Source organism: Tinamus guttatus, unplaced genomic scaffold (genome assembly GCF_059628265.1).
Source record: "Tinamus guttatus ecotype Peru unplaced genomic scaffold, ASM5962826v1 Tinamus_guttatus_pri_ptg000226l, whole genome shotgun sequence".
Classification (NCBI taxonomy): domain Eukaryota; kingdom Metazoa; phylum Chordata; class Aves; order Tinamiformes; family Tinamidae; genus Tinamus; species Tinamus guttatus.
The window spans coordinates 4,205,001-4,226,226 of record NW_028288760.1 but is presented as its reverse complement, the minus strand read 5'-3'; the positions used below and the strand labels follow the sequence as shown (position 1 = coordinate 4,226,226).

At 36.4% G+C, this 21,226-nt stretch overlaps 1 protein-coding gene across 2 annotated transcripts in view; it reads left to right on the top strand.

Moving 5' to 3' along the window:
* Positions 1 to 21,226, top strand: part of DENND1A (DENN domain containing 1A) — a 154,344-nt gene that overhangs the window by 4,560 nt on the left and 128,558 nt on the right. For both annotated transcript variants that reach the window (XM_088525395.1, XM_088525394.1), the window contains exon 2: positions 727 to 797. In XM_088525395.1, the coding sequence (XP_088381521.1) occupies positions 727 to 797 (71 nt within the window). The remainder of the gene's footprint in view (positions 1 to 726; positions 798 to 21,226) is intronic.

Below are 21,226 nucleotides of genomic sequence, written 5' to 3'. Positions count from 1 at the left end.
TATAATATCATGTATTCAGACTGTACAAAATCCTTGTTTTGGTAGCTAAAAAAATACACGTCTAATACACGATTCTCTTGGACCAAAAATTTTGGAGTAAGTTTGTTAGATTGAGGAAGTTAACTGTAGAAACACGCCTTGTAGTACAGCCACCCCTGTATTTACATGTTCCTTATGCAATATATTTCCAGAGCTTTACTAATGGCATTGTGAAATAGGTGTGACAAATTTGAAACAGTAGTCAAAATGGGAATCTAAATAGTTTGTTCCACACTGTCCAATGAGCCTTCAGTTTCATTAAGAAAAAAGGTATTTAGTGTCTCTGTTTCTTTGTCTGAGGACGGTTTGGAAAACTGATAATAAAGGCTTGCTCTTTTTTGTAGCAAACTTTCTGATGGAAGCATCTATGATATTATAGAAATGCAGACTAGTCAAAACAATCAAAATGACTTGAAGGATATGTGTGCTTAACTTTGTTTTGTTGTCATATTGCTTTTAATTCTTTTCTTCAAAGTCTTTTAGACACCTTCATAGTGACTGATCTTAGCTTCAGTACTTATTTTTTAAGGCAAAAAGATCTGATATGAAGTCAGACTGTAGAACAGGAAATCTACTTTATCAATGCATCATTTTAATGTATGTGTTCTTAAAATCTTTTTGCCTGAGCAACTGAAAATATACTTGAAGAAAATATTTGATGTGCTAAATATATATATTTTTTTGCAGACAAAATCCAGAAACTACCTTTGAAGTGTATGCTGAAGTAATCTGTTCAGGAACCAGTTGCACTGGAAAAGGTACTATTTTGCACTGGAATTCTACCTATTTCTTGACTAAAATTGTTCCTCAGAACTGTATTGTGAGACAATGAGGTGGACACTTAAGTATGTTCAATAATATGCTTTAGTCTTTTAAATTGGGGCTAATAATGACAGAATCCTTCCTCTGTGTATAGGATTATGGGCAGTTTTCTGACTTGACTCTTTTGCCATATTTTGTCTTTTAAAATAGAAATAAAACTTACCCTTTCCATTGATTGAATTACTTAGTGCAGTAAATGCATTTCCAGGTTTGTATTTGCTTCTGCATATACAGTATAGTTAGTTTTAAACCATAAATACTCTGTACTGTGTTCTGTGGCATTTGTTTTTATTGGCTCTTTTCTATATATTCACAGAAATAGTCTATCTTTTCTGAAAACTATCTTTCGTTAAGTGATATTATTTGGAAATAAGTTTTATAAGTAGCTTTTGATCTGATTTACAAATTACTTTTACAAAACCCTGTTATCAAGTTGAGCTTATACAAATATTTCTGTTTATGTTAGAGTAGTCCCACAGTCACTGAAATTAACACGTAAGTATATTTGTGATTTTTTTGAGTTGTGCTTTCTTCTAAACCTGATGAAGCTGATACGAATAGGCAGCAAAAGCAAAGGTTGAAATTCCTAAACTCTAGAATTTAGATCAAGGTATTGTTTTGTAAGGTCAGCCTCTAGAATTCTATGAAAAGGAAGGATGTCAAAACTAAGTAATCTTGATTAGTCACCATTATTGAAATACTATCCCTTTGATCCTTTATGAAACAATCATATGTGTATTTTATAAATAGTATAATGAACCAGTAGATATGATTTTGAAATCTTATTGATTGGACAGCTGCTCGTATCCTTCATGTATACCCGTGTTTCTGTTTGCTGCCTTCAACATAAGCCAAGTAGCTGCAACTCTTCTTTAGTGCCCAAGCATCCACAGGACTCGTAAATGGAATACAGTTTGGGCTTGTCTTGCTGCTATATACCATCATGGCCATTTGATGTAATTGCAGGAGCCCTTTTAATAACTAGTCTTTGTTTCTTCTCATCTGACCTGGATTCTAGTGCCAGAAAATCTGAACAAATTTGACCATAAACATTACATTGTACAGTACTAGTGTCTGGGTATAATCTTCTCTTTGAAGTTTGTTTGCATCCCCCTAGAGGGATTAATTCCCTGCTGTGGGAAGGTGGGTTAAAAAGCACTGAAACTACTTTACAGGTTTTTAATTGGAAAATTTAGTATACATTTTGTTCTATAAACCAATTGATTCTGTGGGAGTTTTACTTTAGTTGTGTTTTTTAGGTTTGTGGTATATGTTTATAGGTGCAAAATCTTTGGAAATGGATTTTCTAGTGAGTGAAAAAATATAAATTGTTTTAATAACTATATTTACAGTTAATACATTCTAAAATTATTAATTCTGTCTCAGTTTTAAAACTTTCCAACCTTTTGCAACCTTTTTTTTTTTTCTGATTGAGAGGTGTCTTTTAATCTTAGATCAGTGTGTCCCCAAGTATTTTGTCTTTATTTTCTAAATTATTTGGTTCTCGACAGTGTCATAGTTGTATTGTAAGAGTTATGCTGTGTGGTACTGTGGCACCAGGGAAAGCACCATTCTAGAAATACAGTCCTAGAGACCTCCACGTAGTCCTTTTTTGCCTTCTTGGTAGCTATTCTGTGCCAAGAGGCCTAGAATGTCAATATGTTTTACTATTGTCAGAGGAGAGCACGTCAAATGGAAAGGAGCGGTTGCTTTTAAGAAAATTGGGATGGAAAAAAAGGATCTAAAGAGCAACTTGTCAGGGATGTTTAAATAACTTTTTCTTCCTGTGTAATGGATTCTGGAATTAGCTAAGACGGTCATATTTGAAGTTCTGCTTCTAATGTGATAGTGCTATTGACTATTTGTTGATCAATAAATAAAGTTATATAAGCTATAGTTAAATCTTATATCAATTAGCTAATATGAACTTGAGGAAAACGAATTGCTCCAAAGCTGTAACAATTCTAGTGTGGGAAGTTGTCTGGCTTGCAGGATGGTAAAACATGCATGTGTTTTGTTAGTAATACAAAAATATGTGTAGCAAAGGATATTTTCCCTGTAACTGTTAAATGGAAACTGCAATTAAAAACCTCAATATATTTCATAGCTTGCTTATGAAAAGTATATTGTTGAAATAGGAGATGCTGACTCCTATTATCAAGATTAACAACTGCTGGACAATTATGTATTCAAGTAGCTTTTTCATATAATTGTTCAGAATCTTGTAGTAAAGGTTTGTTTGGTTATTAGCCTCCGAGTGGGTGAAAGCAACTTCACACGTGATCTGCGTGGAGGGCTCCCTCCTAGGTACCGAGACGAGTGACAGCAGAAGGAAGGTAACCGTGCTGTGCTTTGGCAGTAAACTGATGTTCAACAGAGGTCCACCAAGATGGCCTGGAGCACTTGCACCCTGAGCAGAGGCTCAGGGAGTTGGGCTTTTTGAGCCTGGAAAAGAGAAGGCTTCAGTGGGAGCTCACAGCCGCCTTCCAGGGCTCCGCGTTCTTCAGGATGACAGAGCCAGGCTCTGTAGTGCTGTGCGGCAGCAGCAGGAGAGGCAGCAGCATAAACGGAAAGAGAGAACCCAACTGAATTGGTATTGAAAGAATTTTTTTCACGAAGAGAAAAGTCAAATATTGGGCAAGGTCAGGTGGAGAAGAAAAGTTACGTAGTCTCCATCCTTGGATTTTGTCAAGGCCTGAATGGATCACAGCCTGAGTGACCTGCTCCGACCCAGCCTGGAGCGGAAGGTTGGACTAGAGACTTCCTGAGGTCCTTTTCAACCTGTATTTTCAGATGATCTTAGTATTTTATTTTTAGAAATATGAACTCCAGGAGCATCCAGAAGATTTGTAGTCTTATTACAGTCTTAGGAGAAAGTTTCATTAAAACCATTGAGGTTGAAAAAGCAAATATTTTTAGAAATAATGATAATCTATTCTCAATTGGTTTGTGTATTTCTGGCACATGGGGTGATTGGAATGTTACACAAATCCAAGAATGTGAATTTGGTTGTTGTATTTGAAAGCTGCACTTGCTCTTTTCTTTGTATATTTATAGAACTTATTTGAGGATTTTTTTAATGCAATAAATTTTTTTTTTGGATCATCATGATTGTTTTAGTGTTTTCACAGGTATGACTACCTTGCTTGAGGTATTAATTTTTAGAATTAATTAATTAAAAAGGTGTGGAAAATCTTAGATATAAGGGAATAGCAATACAGTTTGTTGCCCGGCAATAAGTAGTAGGATATTTTGGACATAACTTAATTGTGTAAGTTTTGCATTTTGTCTGTGATTCAGAGATCATGCTTAATTACTCAAGTGAAATAAGTGATCTTTTTTCATCACTAATGCAACTGATTCTTCACAAATCCAAAAACAAAATGGCTAAAAGGTAGCCATTTAAATTGTAGCTGAAACTGGTGATTTCTTTGGTATGGGGGAAAATCATGTTGCAGAAGAAAGAATAAAGTGCACCATTGCTAAGCAAGTGATGTTTAAACTAAAGCTACTGATGTTTTAGACTTCTTTTAGTAAATTTTGATAATGCAACCTGTGTCTCAGTGTGTGATCCTCTCTTGTTGTTTACTGGAGTTATATGCAGGAGATAATAAGAGACTAAAATAGATGTTTTGTTTTATTTCAACCTCAGCTGAAAGATATTTTGTGTTGTGCACCAAAACTCTTTTGAGAGTTAAAAATAATTCAATTGCAGTCTTAAATTAAATATGTATATAAGGAAAGTAAAATCACATTAACTACTTGGGAAATAATTTTAAATTTTCAAAACTTCATTATATTACAACTGAGGCAGATTATTTGTCAGAAATACCATGTGACACATTCAAGCATCTTGTTGGACCTGAGCCCAAGATCCTTTCTTGTTAGAGAGCGAAGAATTTGAGTGCAACTCTCATACTCTTTTTTTAGTGTAGAAAAAGAGAATTTGTTAGTCTAAAGTAACTGATCAAAACAGTCTCTAAAGTTTGAGCATTTGAAAGTAAATGCTTGCAAAAGTGGGATTCCCACTACCAGCTCCCCTGTCTGGGAGGACATAGCATGCTTTTGTGTGGGTTTTTTGTGTTCTTGCCAAAGCAGACATTATAAAAGTATGTCAAATCTGCAGCTTTACCATGTAGTGTACCGAAAGGCCTTTCTCTCCAAGGACCTCATCTTTCATCTTTTTGTGAATGTAGTCTAAATTCTTGCTGTGTGTTCAAGGAAAAGGCTAAAATGGTTTAGTACAACTAAAGCATTTCTTTCATTTTTTTTTTTTAAACCATAGTAAGGTAGAAGCCTAAATGCAATAGCATGGATAAAGTGATAAGTGTGTTAGAGTTTAACAAATGTTCACTGGATTAGTAAAGGAAATGTGATTTATACTGCTTCTTTTATGACAGAATTTAAAAGGTCTTGCTGTAAGACTCACCATGTGCTTCTTTCTTTTCTTGAAAACATACCACTAAGTTGAAAAGGGAGATGAATCTTGGAAGGAAACTATTAACTCTGAGGGAGTTTATCATTGTTTGAAAGAAAGGATGGTATTTGCATTTGAATTGGTGCTGAGTGTAGCATGTACCACTAATCTTGTTCCTACTAGAAGCTGGTGAGTAGTTTAAGTACTTCCTTCTTTACTTTTCATGTTCTAGTCTTGTGTTGTAATATCACCTTCCCCCCCAGTAGATCACAAATGTCATAACTTAAACCGATCGAAGCCCTTAACTCTGCTGGGAGGTGTCATGATGTTCTCAGGCCCTAAAAGTACTTTGCAGTTGCCACTGTGTTTCTACGGTAGGGCTTTCTCAGGTAGAGAGAACTACAGAACTGTCCCTGCAGTAGGAGTTTGCTGCCACATCTTAGCGTAATCTCTTTATCATCTAATATCGTTTTGGATAACAGAGCAGTACCTGATAAAATAGATCAAGTATTTTCTTGTAACTTAATCCTACACAGATAACTTTGTTAATGTTCAAGTTGGTAGTTCAAAATGGTTTAAGCTTTACCTGTGCGTCCCTGAGTAACCTTTAATTTGTAAGGTGAAAACGCTTTGTTAATTCAAGCTTGCCTGCTAAGTGTTGAGAAATACATTTCATACTAAATATTTAGCAGTAATAACATAGGAAGTGAAAACACTTTTTTTTTTTCCTGTTAAATAAGGGCTTTCTATAGCACATGTGCCATTATTCCAGCTGTTCCAAATTTTTCTATCCTGTTTTCAGGATACCATGCATGTATACCTAACTTCCTAAAACAGGATTGGAGAAATAACCACTTCTGAGTAGACAGCTGGTATCTGGGAATGCTGATTCTCCTAATTACCTCTTTTTCTGTTTCTGTTTGATCACTTTTAAGTACAAAGAAGTTTGTAGATACTGATAAAGAATTTACTAGGACTGAAAGGTCTAGGTCAAGTAAGTAACATTTCTATAGACTATTTTGTTCAGGGGCAGTTCCCAATTTGCATTTTATAGTATTACTGAAATATACAACTTGATCATAAATATGCTCATTTCTTATATATGTTCTTAGCTAATGATACTATATTTAGTAAAAAGCAAGAATCTTAATGTTCAGTACAACTGTAGAAGTTCTTGAAGTGGAAGTCCATCTTCTGTAGGTTATTTCTTGGAAGGAATCTGTCCTTTTTGCTTCATCCTTTCGCTGCCTCTATTTCACAAGTATTTATGAGTCTATGTTATATTGCTGCTGCTGACACTGTTTAACTGGAGAGAAATATTCAGCATAGAAAGTCTCACTCACAAGACTTTAAACTCTTTTGTTGATTTATATTTTTTTTAAAGGAGCTTGACATCTTCATCAAGTTCACAGTGGGCCTGCTTTGTTTGCTTTCTCTTGAATGCTTGATAAGATTTTTCTTCTATTGTTTTGTGCAGCAAGGACAGAACTTGCCATGGCTGAGGTGGTTTTTTTGTAAATCCACAATATGGTCATTGTCTGCTGCTGAATAATTGTGGCTGCTTTTTGTACAACCAGAACTAAGGCTTTGGCTGTGAACAGATTCTTTCTTAGCGTGAAAAGAGACTAATCCATGTAAATACAGCCCCAAAATAAAGCTTTACAGAAAAAGGGAAAGGCTGCTAAGCAGGAGGGCAGAGGTCAGCAATTTAACCTTTAACCTAACAAATAAGAAGCATGAAAGTTCCCGAATTGGTTTACAAAGGCAAGCTCCTGTGATCTGTCAGTTTTTCTTTTCATGATAGAGTTGGGTGAGAAAACTGACTGACAGCTAGTGCCTTTTTAACTGCAGGTTGAAATTAACTGCTAAACTGAACCTTTTTTTCCTTTTTTTTTTTTTTTTTTTAGTTGTTTGAACAAATTATTTTCATTCACTACCTGTATTTTATAGATTTCCTTGATTTTGTAGGGGAGTTTGAGTGGTGGTTCTTTTTAAAGAGTTCTTGAGAGACTCAATTTAGACACTACATACTACTGAAGGATTTGATATTTCAGCATTTGGAGCATTTAAGAATTTGATGAAGCACTTGTTGCAATTAACTCTCTGTTACTCCATTAATGTGCTGTTTTAAGAGTAGGGCTGTTATTCCAATAACCGCAGACAGATTGCACTTTGAATAGAGTCAAAGAGTTGTCGTTAAAGCAGAGGGGAGAGGGTGGCTTAATTTGAAGGAGTAATTTTAAGTTTAGTTTGTGCTCAGTTACAAAATTTTCCAGCAGTGGTTTGTTTTTCCTTATTTAATCACAACAGGTAATCTTATTAATGAGTGTTAATTTTTGCGTAAAGCTTAGTGTATCTGAAATCAACTGTTACATCTCAATACAGAGATTTCTGTAATGTGTAAAGAACTTTAATTAGAAAGTCATTCAGTTGAAAAAGGAACAATGAAGTAATGACTTTAAAGTAGACACCCTGTAGATTAAGAATAGCGATTTGGGTTTCTTTTTTCTTAATGTTGTAATCAGTGTCCCAGAAATGACTCCCACTTGGTTCATCCATGTACCGATGCTTCCTGCAAGCCTCTTCAGCGGAGCTTCTGGAGTTCCAAGTTCTGCAGTTCCACTACTACTTGGAAGTATGTGAGCAAATGCTGAACAGAAGTACTGGAAGGTTTTGTTTTGTGTTTTTACTTCAGGTATGATGGAAATGTTGCGGGGGGAAAAAAGTCTGTGAGGAAATAAGCAAGAGATTTTAATTTGTTCCTGCTTTGATGAAGTGAGAATCGTGGTTCTATCAGTTAATGTCAGTGCAATTGTGAAAAGGTGACAGAATATGTAAAGTTTGTTGGGGTTTGTTGTTTTTTTGGTTTCTTCTGGCGGCCTTCCTAGGAGTTTGCTGCAAGATTGACATTTAGTACTGCCAGAATAATGTGGGTTAAATGTAACCATGTTTACATATCCTGAAAATAATTCCTGCATCTTGCCAGGAACCTGTGTTAAAGGAGGGTAGACAAAGGTTAAAGGAAGACTGGATTTTGTAACTAATTATTGTCTTTGCATAATCCTAGACAAAATCTCCCAATTACGCTGTAGTTTTATTGACCACTTACAAAACACTAACAGTGCTCTTGAATTTCTAAATGCCTTTATGTAGTCAATGTGTTTCTGTACTGTTACGTATGTTTTGCATTCTCTTTGCTTTGCATTTTTAGATTGCTTTCTAAAGTTATTCTTTGCTTGTACCCCAAGTAATGTCTGATTTTGTTTTGTTTATCCACATGTCTATTGATGATTCACTCTGTTGAATTTGAGTCTATGAAAAGTGTGAAAATGGATTGAAATAGAGAAACTTCTATGAAGCCATCTGCAAATGCATTAAAATTCATATGAGAACAAGAGACTAATATATTGACCACATGTCATTGTGTTTGAAGATGGCAACTACATGGGGGAAAATGTTATGGGTATCTGTTTATTTTGCTTCATGATGATTAATATCCTTCTATGTTAAAGATAATGTTATGTGTTTGGCCTGTATAGCTGTTGCTTTTACTTAACAACTTAACTGTCTTATTGGTGATTGTGATAGTTTATCATCTTTTTTTTTTCCAGACACAAGAGTGTTAAAAAATGTTTGATAATGGCTTAGGAAAAAATACTCATGAATAATTTACTCAAAGTACATACCAGTTTAGTATAAAATAGATCCTGTTGCTACTATGAATTTAAGATGCCAGGAAAGAAGATACTTTGTTCTGAAGTGGATATGCTAAATAGGTTTTAAAGGTATTCTTTGTTGGAAGAATTAGCGTTTTAGAATGGAAGTATATAGCTTTTTGTGTGCCTCGGTGATATTCATAAAATGAAATAGATATGGTGAGTAAATAGAATGATTTACATTGTTTAATATTTTTATTCTTTAATAAACTGTAAAAGGTAAAGGTGAAACATAGCAAAATCTCATTATTGCCATCTCTTACATTGAGATTCCAAAATGCACTGTTAGTTGCAAGTATAAATAGGAAACATGGTATCTAGTAGTGTGATGATTCTGGTGGGTTTTTTGATGTATTTCTCGATTGCTTTACTTTACACTGGACACTAGATTAGGTCATTCAGCAGATCATTTTGGAGCAATTCTGTACCTAGACTAAACCCCTGGACTGCAGTGGATGTCACACAGACAGTTAACATCGAGTATTGAGATGTTTTAAAAATAGTCATACATCTCAATTTGTTTATCTCAAAGTTTTAAAACCCTAATGACCTCATTGCAGCTTGACTGTAATTACTGTGTTTAAACTTCTATGCATTTTTTTTTAGTTTAAACAGCCTTTGTGTTTTTTTTTTTCTTGAAACCAAAAGAAAATTAATGAGAAGAGACAAAGAGACATCAAAGAGGTTTTCCCTCTGATTGCAGTGTTAGAAGTTTTGCCTGAAAATAGGTTACATTTCTTCTGTTTTCAGCTGAATCCTCATTAACTTTACATTTTAATGATGTCCAGAGCAAATTATACCATTATGGTAGATGCCTTAAAGGGAAGCTTAAAGGACACCTTTTTAATGTTTGTTTCTTTATCGGTGACAGTATTTTTACTAGGATTATAAACAGTGTTAGAGTGCTAAAAATAACTCCCACAATTTATGAGAAATATTTTCCATTTTTGCCATATATATATATATTTATGTATATTTAATACATAATGCAGGTACAGCATGTTAGGGCAATATCTGCATGTTTGTAGAAGAATGGAAATCATGTCCTTTGAAAAAAATTGCAAATTACATCTGCATCTTATAATCAGTTTGTTTTATAATGATAAGATATCAGGGAGATAGATGATGTAACAAAGCCTCTGGGTTGTTCTATTTTTCTGAACCTTAAATTGAGAAGATGATTGAAATGCTAATAAATGGAGGCTTTATGTTTTTACAGCCACGAGATACAATGTTTTAAGGAGGAACTCTGAATTTTGAAGTTACTCTGCAGACCATACTGTCCTCCTAAACAGTTCTGTGTTCTGATGTAGTTCCTCTACTAAAAGTTAAGAGCGCTTATTTAACTTCTCAGATAAAGAATCCTATTGTATCAAATGTTGCAGAAAGAACCTGTGTTTGGTACATCTCACTTTAAAAAGGTTTACTGAAATGGGCAGTAGCTTGAATGGAAATGGAACAGTTGTGAATCCTTTGGTAGTTCCAAGCAAAAACAATTAAGAAGAAAAACTTCCAACCCATCTCCATCCCCCCAAACACATAGCAGTATTCTGTTATTCAGTGTTAACTTTCCTGCTGCCCTTCTTCCCTTCCCACCATTGCTTCAAGAAGGTGTTTTTATACCTCTAGCTTTGTGAAAAGTTACAAAGTTTACCAAAAAGTTTTGTGAAAGATCAGATCTTTCTGCATGTTTGTACATCTTGTATCTGCATAGTAGACCTCTTCATTCTTGATTTAGACTGCTGTGTCTTGATGGAAATATTTAGTATTTCCATTGTCAATAAGTAGATGAATAATGCAAGAAACATGATACACTGAAAGTAAATTTGATCTTAATCTTTCCAATTCATATGTATTTTTTTGATGTTAATAGTTCTTCTGTAGCCATTTTTCAGATACCTGAATTGTCTAGGAGTTGCAGCATACGTAGACTTTGTCTGCAGCTTGTCGTGTCTTAGGTGACCTCTTGTTACACAGTAGGTTTAGTTCTTTCAGACTTTCAGTTCCCTGTTAGGTAGATGCTCTAGAGGAACTTCAAAAGATGATGTCTTCACTTCCCGACTAGACACCTTTTAATTCATCCTTAGCTTGATGCCTTCCAAAGCAACTTTATTTTGAAGATCATATCATTAAAAAAGGAAAAGTTGAGTTCAATTTTCTGACTCTTTCCTGACCTTTGTTTTGTAACTATTAGAGGAGTCAGAGTAACTTAAACTTTGAGATACGTGATTAAAAATATTGACTAATAAGCTGTAGCTGCCCAGATGTGTGTGTGTGTGTGTGTTTTTTTTTTCTTTCCTTTTTTTTTTTTTTCTTGGTATACAGATTTTGTGTAGAATCTGATTAGCACTAAAAACCTGAAATGTTCTTCCTGGAAATCTATTTTGCAAATACTTTTAGTGTGTCTCTTTCTAACCAATTTTTGTGTTAATCATAGCGCAAGGTTGAAAAATTCTTATCATTCATACACCTATCCTCCCTTTTCATGTGCATTTCCTTAGTAGGTCTTTTGTCTTATTTTTCTTGCTTTGTTGTGGTCAGTTCAGTCAGTATAATAGCAAAGAGACACAGGTTTTTTTTTTTTTTTTTTTTTTTTAGTGAGGAGTTATGTTAGAGATGCACTATAACAGAGATGAGAGCTATTTATGTCCTAAGCTATTGATTTTTAATTAATGTTGCCTGGGCTCATACATGTTGGCAGAATTGTTAACAGCTTGTGGCATTTTTCAATTCACATCTTCTTTTTGGTATTTTGACAGTGTCATTCATATCTCATATAAAAGTACCTCAGTCAGGTTAAATGTGTTAAAACACCGAGCAAAAAAGGAGAGAATGGAACATAGGGCTGCCTAGAAACCTTGATCCATTGCCAAAGTATTTAAACAATTTAGTGTTTTGGTTTTCTAGCTCCAAGCTGCTTCTCAAATCCCTTGCTAATTAATCCAGTTAATTCTTTGTAGACGAACTGTATGCAGGGCTTTTTCTTGTGCTTCTATCACCAAGAACCCTGTTTTGTGTTTGAAGCAAACCTAAGCTCTGTTATAAAGGTTGTAGTAATAAAGTGTTAGCAGATGTAAATACAGTGTTTTGAGTCTTTGTCAAAGGAGATGTGTTCATGCGTGTAACTTCTAGTTTAATCTTTTGTGTTTAAAAATTAAGTATAATATATGTGCTTATGTAAAAAGATGGAAAGAATTTTGTCAGTGGCCTGATCCTTTAAGAAAAAGGAGCAGATCCCCTTATCTGCAACTAAACCAGCTATATCCATATAGATGTGCTGCATAGCTCTTGAGCTCGAGTGAACTCCTAGTTTTTAGATTTTAGAAATTGTTTTATATAGGATGTTCTCCCACATCATCTCAGTTTTCAGTACTAAGCACGCTATTCTGTGTAATAATGTAAGTCTCTCTATAGCCTTCAGTGATGTTTCTTCCAGATTCTACGGCAAAAATATCTCTGCGAATGTTCTACTCCATCAGCTTTCCCAGTTACCTTGAGCAGTTGCTTTTGAGGACGTTTTGTCTAGTTTCTGAGTCTTCATTTCCTAATCTGTGCAAGTGTGTGTTAGCTGTTTTCTTGCAAATCAGTCATGCTGTGGGTTGACTTCTGAAGAAAACATTTTGGAAGCAGGTTAAAGTTACATTTCTAGGTTTCTATTTAAATGGTATGAAGGAAAAAATAGCTTATAGCAAATCTCCTGCTAAGGGAAGGAAAAGCACTGGCAGAAGCCTTGAGAATACCTGTAAGTACAGTTGGAAATTTGCTGTGTAATTAAGCCGGGGAAGAAAAGAAGGGAACATTACAAATAGGCTAGTTTTACACACACCCGATTTCCAAGCCTAGTCATTGATTAATGTAACATGGTTATGAGACATTCCCTTTCAGAGCTGTTCGCTGCCTGGGAAGTATCTTGATGCCAGATATGTGTAATCATACAGGTTGAACTATGCCGAAGAAGATTCAGAAATAAAAATGCCCAATGCATCTCTATTTTTGCAGTTAGAAATCCTTTGATAACCATACCTTTTCTCCTGGGAAAAAATATACAGGCTAAGATTCTTGTGTTTTTAAAATTTTTAGTGAGATGATAGGTTTCCTGTCTGTTTTCAGTATCATCAAGCTCTTTCCTATATAAAACAAACAAGTCTTCAAGCTGATAGTATTCTTGAAATATGTGCTAAGCTGCTTTTCTTCGAGGCCTTCTTTTTTATATAGTATCACACATGTCATAAAGCAAGCTTTGTTAATAGTAACTGAAAGCACTGCAGATATAAAATAGGTCAGTAATGCAGATGTAAACATACCCACAGTTCTCTGGTAGTGCTTGATGCTGTCCAGTTAATGAACTTTACCCCAAAAGAGATAAGTCATTCGAAGTAGCTGAGCACTCAGTTTTCTTCTTTTTCTTTCATCTTGCTGTCATGAGCTCAATGAGATCTATTTTTCCAATTCAGGACGTTCTTCCTCCCCTTCTTACTCCAGCCCACTCAAGAAGCTCAGCTCCTGTGATGGTACTTCAATCTACAGGAGTTTTCAATTCCCACTTTTCTCTTTGGCAGAGAGAATATTTATTTATTTGTTTTTACAAACTTTCCTATCTGCTTATTGCTTCAGCTTGGAGGCTGTCAGAAGACCTCAGTGATGCTGCAGCCTTAGGTGAGGCTCACTGTGATCTATCTCTTGCCTTTGCAAAAATCCTATCTAAATTTGGCTTTCCTTTATTGATAGTGATCTATACATTAATCAGAATCACAGTGTCATAGATACAATATAGTGCTGTACATTCCAACAGATACTAGATTGTTTGCTGTGAAATAGTTCACTACAGAAAGAAGTCTACTTCCAGAGCAGTTCCATGCTTGCCTTTTGCTGCTTTTCCTAGGCTGTTAGTGTTTTTTTTTTTTTTTTTTTTTGGAATAATTTATTGAACATAAAAGAGGCTGAGTCTTCAAGTATTTGAGAATCCTGTAGTAGAAATATAGGGGAGTTCATACAACGTCACTTTATGGACATGCTCCTGGAAGAAATCACAATCTCATACTAACCAAAACTCATAAATTAACACTCTCTAGTAAGTCCAAAGGCTTTTCAACATAGACAGGTATGTTCCTGCGTGGGACTATTAAGACTTCTCCTACAGTCTTTGCAGTAACTTTCTTGTATAAACAGAACTATTCAGCCTGCCTTTGAAAGGCATCCAGCACCACGCATTGCTCCTCTCCAGAATGCAGGAGAGGTGGGAATGGGATTCCCGGGTTCCTGGTGCGCAGTTTCAGCTCTGAGTGGTGGGTTTTGTTTGTTGGCCATCCAGAATAATAGAAATTTGTGGCCACCGAAATGCTTCTGAATTGCTTCTGAATGTTTGCTGTAGAATCGTCTTGCTGTGCCAGGATATTCCCATAAGAAATGGTATTTGGATAGATCAATAATGCAAAGCAGTGTCATCGGAACTGGTGATACTCCATTAAAGTAACGTATGAGCACTTTGAAACTGAAACAGTTTGAGACTACTGGTATTGAAGGTATGAAACTAAGGTCAGACTTTTAGACATGAATTTTGCATGGCTTGGGGCTTAGAAATCAGTATTCACTGTTTCATGTTTAACAAAGAAGGTATAATTGCCTGTACTACACAGAGAATACGATTGCCGAAGAGAGTGTGGTTTTGTTTGGTTTTGTGGTTTGTTTTTTTGTGTGCGTGTAGTTTTTTCTTTCTTCCTTTTTAGTTCAACACTTGAAGAGCTTATAGTTGGCTAGAACACTTTTGTTCCAAATGCTTTTTGAGTCAGTTCGTATTATATCTGAAATATGACAGTCTGTATTACAGTGAATATATTTGTACAGTACTTGTATGTATTTGCCTACTAGTATGTCCATCTGAATTTATTATGGTTGATGAATTTTAGAAAGAGATTTGAAGGAATTATGATGTTAGAAAAGATTTCCAGACTATAAAATGTTGTGTAATACATGAGAAATAAAGGTTATTTGAAAATTAAAATAGCCTCAACATCATTATAACTAAACCCCAAAATTGTCACACTGTAGCAGTTTGGCAAATATTTTTAAAATGCAAAGTAGTTTCTAGTAATGAAAAATCTGGTGGTATTTTGGAAAATACCATTTGTTTTCATTAGCAATTCCTTTAGGTTTTGTAATGTAGTCGATTGATTTCCATGGCTGTGTTGTGGTTTTATGCAAGTTCCTTGTAGTATAGTTTTTCTAAAAAGCAATATTACATTCAAATGTTTCTCCTGGCTCTCTTCAAGACTACCAAGAGGATTAAGAATTAGCTGGTTGACACAAGAAAGTAGAAAAGGTGACATTATGTAAAAATTCTCTTAAAGTTACTTGAATATATATATATATATATATATATATATATATATATATATATATATATATATATATATATATATATATATATAAAATGGAAGCACTTACTAACATGACAGTGTTTTATATGAGTCAAGATGGCCATATACTGACATTTTATCAAATGTAAATCTTTTTATTTTTTCCATAAAAGGTTAGGTTGGAAGAACTCTGATGTACTATATATGCCTGAGCTGTCAGCAGAAACAATAATCAGGAAAATAAGCAGCTGTCTTGTAAATATTAAAGATGGTGACCACTTGTAAAAATGTCAAAGTTCTTTTGCAAGTTCTCTCAAGTCCTTCTGGTCTTAACCCCAGAGTTTGCCTTCTGGGAACGCAACGTGGATTGAAAGCTTTTCACTGTCATTGCTTGTGCCTGGGACTGTTGCACTCTAGATGATGCACTAACTCTGAATTAAGTTTTGTTGCGTTCTAGATATGGATCACGAAGAGTTTGTTTAGTTTCCTTCCTTTAGTCCTTCTGAGACCTGAGAAAAATCTTTCATCTTGTAAGTCCTGCCCCATGTGGTATTAGTACTGTGAAACTGTCATGTTTAAGGCATAGCATGAAATATTAGTTAACTGTTTCCTTCATATTCCTAAGAGAAGGAGGGCTCGCCAGCTGCTGAAGGGAAGAGGCTGTCAGCAGGCAGCTCGGCCGCGCGGGAGCACGCGCAGAGCGCAGGAGGGAGCGAGCTCGGCACGCGGAACGGGCAAAGGCTGCGAGAAAACACCCTGGTGGAACAGCAACCAGTCTGAACATAGCCGTTCACAGCTAGCTTAAGGAAGGTGTTTCTAGTCAACTCTCTCATTTTGTATAATTGCAGGTAGTCTTGAAGTGTGTATGCTTTTTTTTAAACTTTATAAAAATGTTTTAAAACAATTCTTACTTTGGAAGCCAGGTTTTACAGCCTTCTTGAACATTGAATTAGGCTGTTGCCTAATTGAGTTTTTACAAATTTTAGCTGCTGCGTAATTTATTGAGGAAAATTACAGAAAAAAAGTAGTAAATAACATTAATGAATATAAATATTAGCAAGAATTTCAGACCTCTGCTTTCCTCCCCCCTCCACTCCTGATGGTCTCTAATGCTAACCTTGGCTTCACTAGTCTAGAAAATTCCCAGTGATTGTTTTAGCATTGGCCCACACCTAGGAACAGTAACTAGCCGATAGGGAGGTACCTTGTTTCATTAGAATACATGTGTGTGAAAGACTTGGCAAGCTGTTGCTTTATTCTAGGCTGTGTTTTATGTAAAAGGTAGGCACATACGAACATAATGTAGGCTATGTTAGAAAGTTACTGTTGCAAAGTCTGTTTTGGCTAGATGTCTCGAACATGAGGTCTAAGTTAGCATTTACATACACCAAATACAAGATATCTTTGTAAGTTGTACCCAAAGTGCTGCAAATACCTGATTTAAGAGCTTGATTTTAGCCATTATATAAACTTACTGTAGTTGAAAGGAGGAGAAAACCCATGTGCGTTTGGATTGTTAGCCTGGAGGCCTAATACGGAATATAGTATTTTTGACAGTTTTTTTTATAGCTAGGATTGTTAGCTTCCTTTTTCAGTTTTAGATGCCATACATAGTCTTTTGAAATGTAGAATTATATACAGTTCTCTAAAGAAAATTACTTTGTATATAAAAAAAAAATTGAGGCAGTCATAGCTTGGTGACTTGCTTTATTGTCGGTGGATATTTAAAAACACGTAAGATACTGCTGAATGGGGCCTAGGAAAGTTTTTCTCCTCTACTGTCCCCCTAACTCTTGATGTGTTAATAATAGAAAGACTATTATGGAAATCATAGTGAATTGCTTAATCTGTCCCGTTTTTTTTTTCTCTTCCTCAGTTTCTGTGATGTATATTTTATGTTTCCTTTGATACGCTTTCTCTTTTCAGTAGCTCCCACTTTTGGATCATTTTACTGAACTCATACATGAAATTCTGCTCAGAGTGGCAAACTTGATATTCTGTTTGTGGATTATATGCTTGTGAAAATCATTTTCTTGCTATCAGTTTTTTGGCCATTATGGAATAGACTTTCAAATGTTCTTTTAAGAAAAAAAGAGGCAAACTTTGTAAATGTTTTTATGATATCAATGTCAATGGACTCATTATTTGCACAACAGCTGATGTACGTGGTATTGGTTGCTTTGCTTAATTGGTGACAGTACTACACTTATGAAAACCTGAGTAATTAAAAGCAAGAGGTTAGTGTCCGCTCTTTGTGCGTAAGGAGTCCCAAAGACGCAGGCTGCATCCCGAAACGTGGAGGATGACTTTAGCAGGTAACCTGCATGAATACTGTCATTGCGCTGTCCTCAGGTGCACTGTTGGTTGAATATTGAACCTATTATGTGTTCTTATTGTCTGTAGTAATATTTTGGGGTAACTTCAGCTGCAAGCTCTTTTGGAAGAGCCAACATCTTGATTCTGACAGTATCTATATTTTCGATTGCATTATAGTTTCAACAGAATCATAGTGTGCAAGACATTCGTAGATAATTTTCTTTTGCATCTTGGGTACATTCTCAGTTTTATTCCTTTAGAGTAAGAAATATTTTAGTTTTACAATTTTTATTCTTTAAAGTTTCACGTACAAGGGAAAAAAAACATTTTGGGGAGATAATTTCTGCTTGAACTTGTGCTGGGGTTTCCTGGCTCTTTTATCCCATGTGTGGGTTTTCCCTATCGCCTTTTTCTCCACCTCCCCCTGCCCCATGCACACATTTCCCTCCTCCCCTTCTCCCCGCACTCGGAGATGTTATCTGCCTGCCCAGGCCGCAGCAGTTTAGGGGCAGGGAGGAGTGTGCGGCGCTGCCGAGCACAGGACGTGAAGGAGTTGGCAGAGGTTTGGAAAGAAGTTTACTTCTCAGTCATGCTGCATAAGGACTATAAGCTGTAACGGGTGCTGAAGTTGAGATTGCTCTTGATGGAAGTCTATTTAATTTCAAAGGGACAAAAAAACCACATTGCCGCTGTAAGGCCTTAAAGAATGTAAGGTCATAATTTAGGAAGTAAAAATGAATTATCAATCATTGTATTTTTCAGTTTGGGATTAGTATATTTGGATGATTTGTAGCCAATATTGGCTGACTTCTATCAGAAGCAGCACAGTTCAGAATATATTTTTGTATGTTGTAACAGTGGACAGTATTTTTTGATTCTTTTTTCTTTAAATAGCTTTCTTGGTTTCATAGTTCCCGTGTCATTCCAAGGCAGAGCAGTTTGAGATTGCCCGCGTCCAGCCTCTTTAAGGAGCAGAGCTCTCCGTGACGTAAGGAAAGTCGAGTGAAAGAGGAGCGGGCTTCCCTGACGTGCCATTGTAGCATATTCCCATCCTGTCATCTGGAAAATTAAATCAGGTTACAGCGTGGATTAACATCCAGAATTGTGAGGAGGGGAAGGTAGTGTCTTAAATGCCATGAAATTGAGCAATAGGATTATACAGTTCACAGCTAATTTTGATATTCTTCTGCATTTGTCTTTTTGTTGAGCAAGATGCTATAAGGAAAAGCACTAATAGTTTTTAGGACTTCCCAGCAGTTCTATATTTTTACTACTAATCACTACCAATAATAGCGTGTGTGTGTTTGAATCTCGTGTACAATGCTGCAGGTGTGTTCATAAATATGAAGCAGAATCTCTACTTGTTGGGGCAAGTTAAATGTATTAGCAGGGAGAAGTGTATTTGAGCGGTTTGGAATCACTGGCAGATGTTATCCACTAGTGTTGATCTTCTGTAAGCACGCGGTGAAGAAGCAGAATGCTGCTGTGAGAGAGCAGCAAAGTCTTACTCTTTCATCACAGAGAAAAGCATTTTTTCCTCCTCCCCTTCTTTAAAATATATATAAAAAAGGAGCACTTGCAAAAACTTCATGTGAGAAGTGGTCCAGCTGCTCTCTGTTACTGTTTCTCTCAATACCACCTCTTAAAATAGTGGTAAACGAAACTGCTTCAGAAACTAGCAAGTGATCTCTTTCGTATGTGTGGCGCTTTTCTTTCTTTCTTTCTTTCTTTTTTTTTTTTTTTTTCTCTCCTTTCTAACTGAAAATGCCCTAGGCCAGGGCATCTGTTGTGAGCAATAAGGATAGTGGATCTCCAGCTCTTCAGGCAACCTGTGCTTTACAGGCAGCAGCTACTACCCTGTGCGGAGCAGCATCCTCTGGAAAGGGGCTTGCAATGACGTGCACCAGGCTGGTAAGTGAATCACTCTGACCTGAAGCCAGCCGTGAATTTTAGGAAATGTGTATGGTGTGCTATTGGAGTAAAAGCTTTTAAAGCCGAATGTGAACATTAGGATAAAATAAAGATGACTTCCTTTAATGCCAGCAGTTCTAGCCTGAAATGACACGTGTATTCCTCTGTGTGAAGAGGGAGATTTCAGATAAGACCACCATTGTAGCCTTGGTTTTGGAATGGCGTTATTGCAATACTTCCTGCTTTGCAGCCTCTCTAGTTCAGTATATTCTGTTATAGAGCTCTATTATACAGCTGCTCCTATACAGGTGTTTCTGGGAGAGGTTTATAAGCGCTTGTCTAGGCAGGAGCTGTGTGGATCCTGTGATAGTTTGTGTCTGGAAATGTGCAAAATCCTGGGCAAAGAGAGAGAGGAGCCGGGGGCTGGGTCAGCCCGTGCTCAGGGCACCTCGTGGGAGGTGATATATATGTATGTAAACGTAGTTGAAAACACTATTCAAATAAACGTTTTAACAGTGAATAATATATGACTATGAAGGCTATAATAAATGTGATGTGCTCTCTTTTCCATTGTGTAGTGTTTTCCAAATAAAGATACAGGATGCTTAATAAACATTCTCAGGCTATTTAAAAGTCAAGGTGATAGAGCTGACGCAATGTAAAATATAAAGCACTGTGACTGTAACTTCAAATTTGATTTCAGGCAAGTAAATTGTGCATGCTGTACAGTTGACTGGCACAAGTTTTATCTCTGGTAAAGACAATACAGTTTATTACCATCCCGAGCAGTGTGTGTGCTCCTGTGTGTGCTGGGGAGGAGCACGCGCTCCTTCTAGAACGAGACCCTGACCCGCGCTGACTCCGACCAGTCCTGTCCTTTTCCAAGCTGTCGTGTGGGAAGTGCTGAGCGTTGGGCTGGAATAGTGCGAGTTCCGCCAATTTGCTGTTGGAATGAGTGTTCCTAAGTGGGGAAAAAAATCCGAATTGTTGTACAAAAAGCTAAAATTACAACAAAGCCAGACAAGCCAAACAAAAACATCCTTGGCTGTGATTTTTGAAGTTACTATTTTAGTGGCGTTTTGGTTTGTGTAGGTGAGATTGGGAGACTGGTTTGTGAGGTGGCTTCTGAAATGAGGAAAGCAGCAGCACGTATTTATTTATGAGCTAACTGCGCTTCCCCACAAATCTCACGGTGTCCTGCAGGCTGGGGCACAACCTCCTGCGTGGGGATCCAGAGCCGCGTCCGCCTCGGGGTTTGCAAAGCGCTGGGAGCAGCGTTGTGGGGGCCTTGGCACACGGGGCATTCGAGATGCTGAGGAACACGTGCATGTGTGCACACAAATGATACATTCTAATAAATAAATAAATTATGCGCCATAATACCTGTTCCTAGCTCCAGCCTCCTGCTAGCATTGCGCTCGCTCTGGTGCAACACGAAGCAGGTTTGTCCTGGTAGCTGCTGCTGGAGACGCCTGCGTAGCCGTAGGGCAGCGTGCGGCAGCCCAGCTCTTCACATAGGTTTGTGTGGTCACAGATATAAGAATTTTCAAAATAAACTTTAAAGACATCTCTTATATAGATTTATATATAAAATTTTCTATATTTATGTATATTTGTATATATGTAACAGCGAAACGTTAAACATCTGA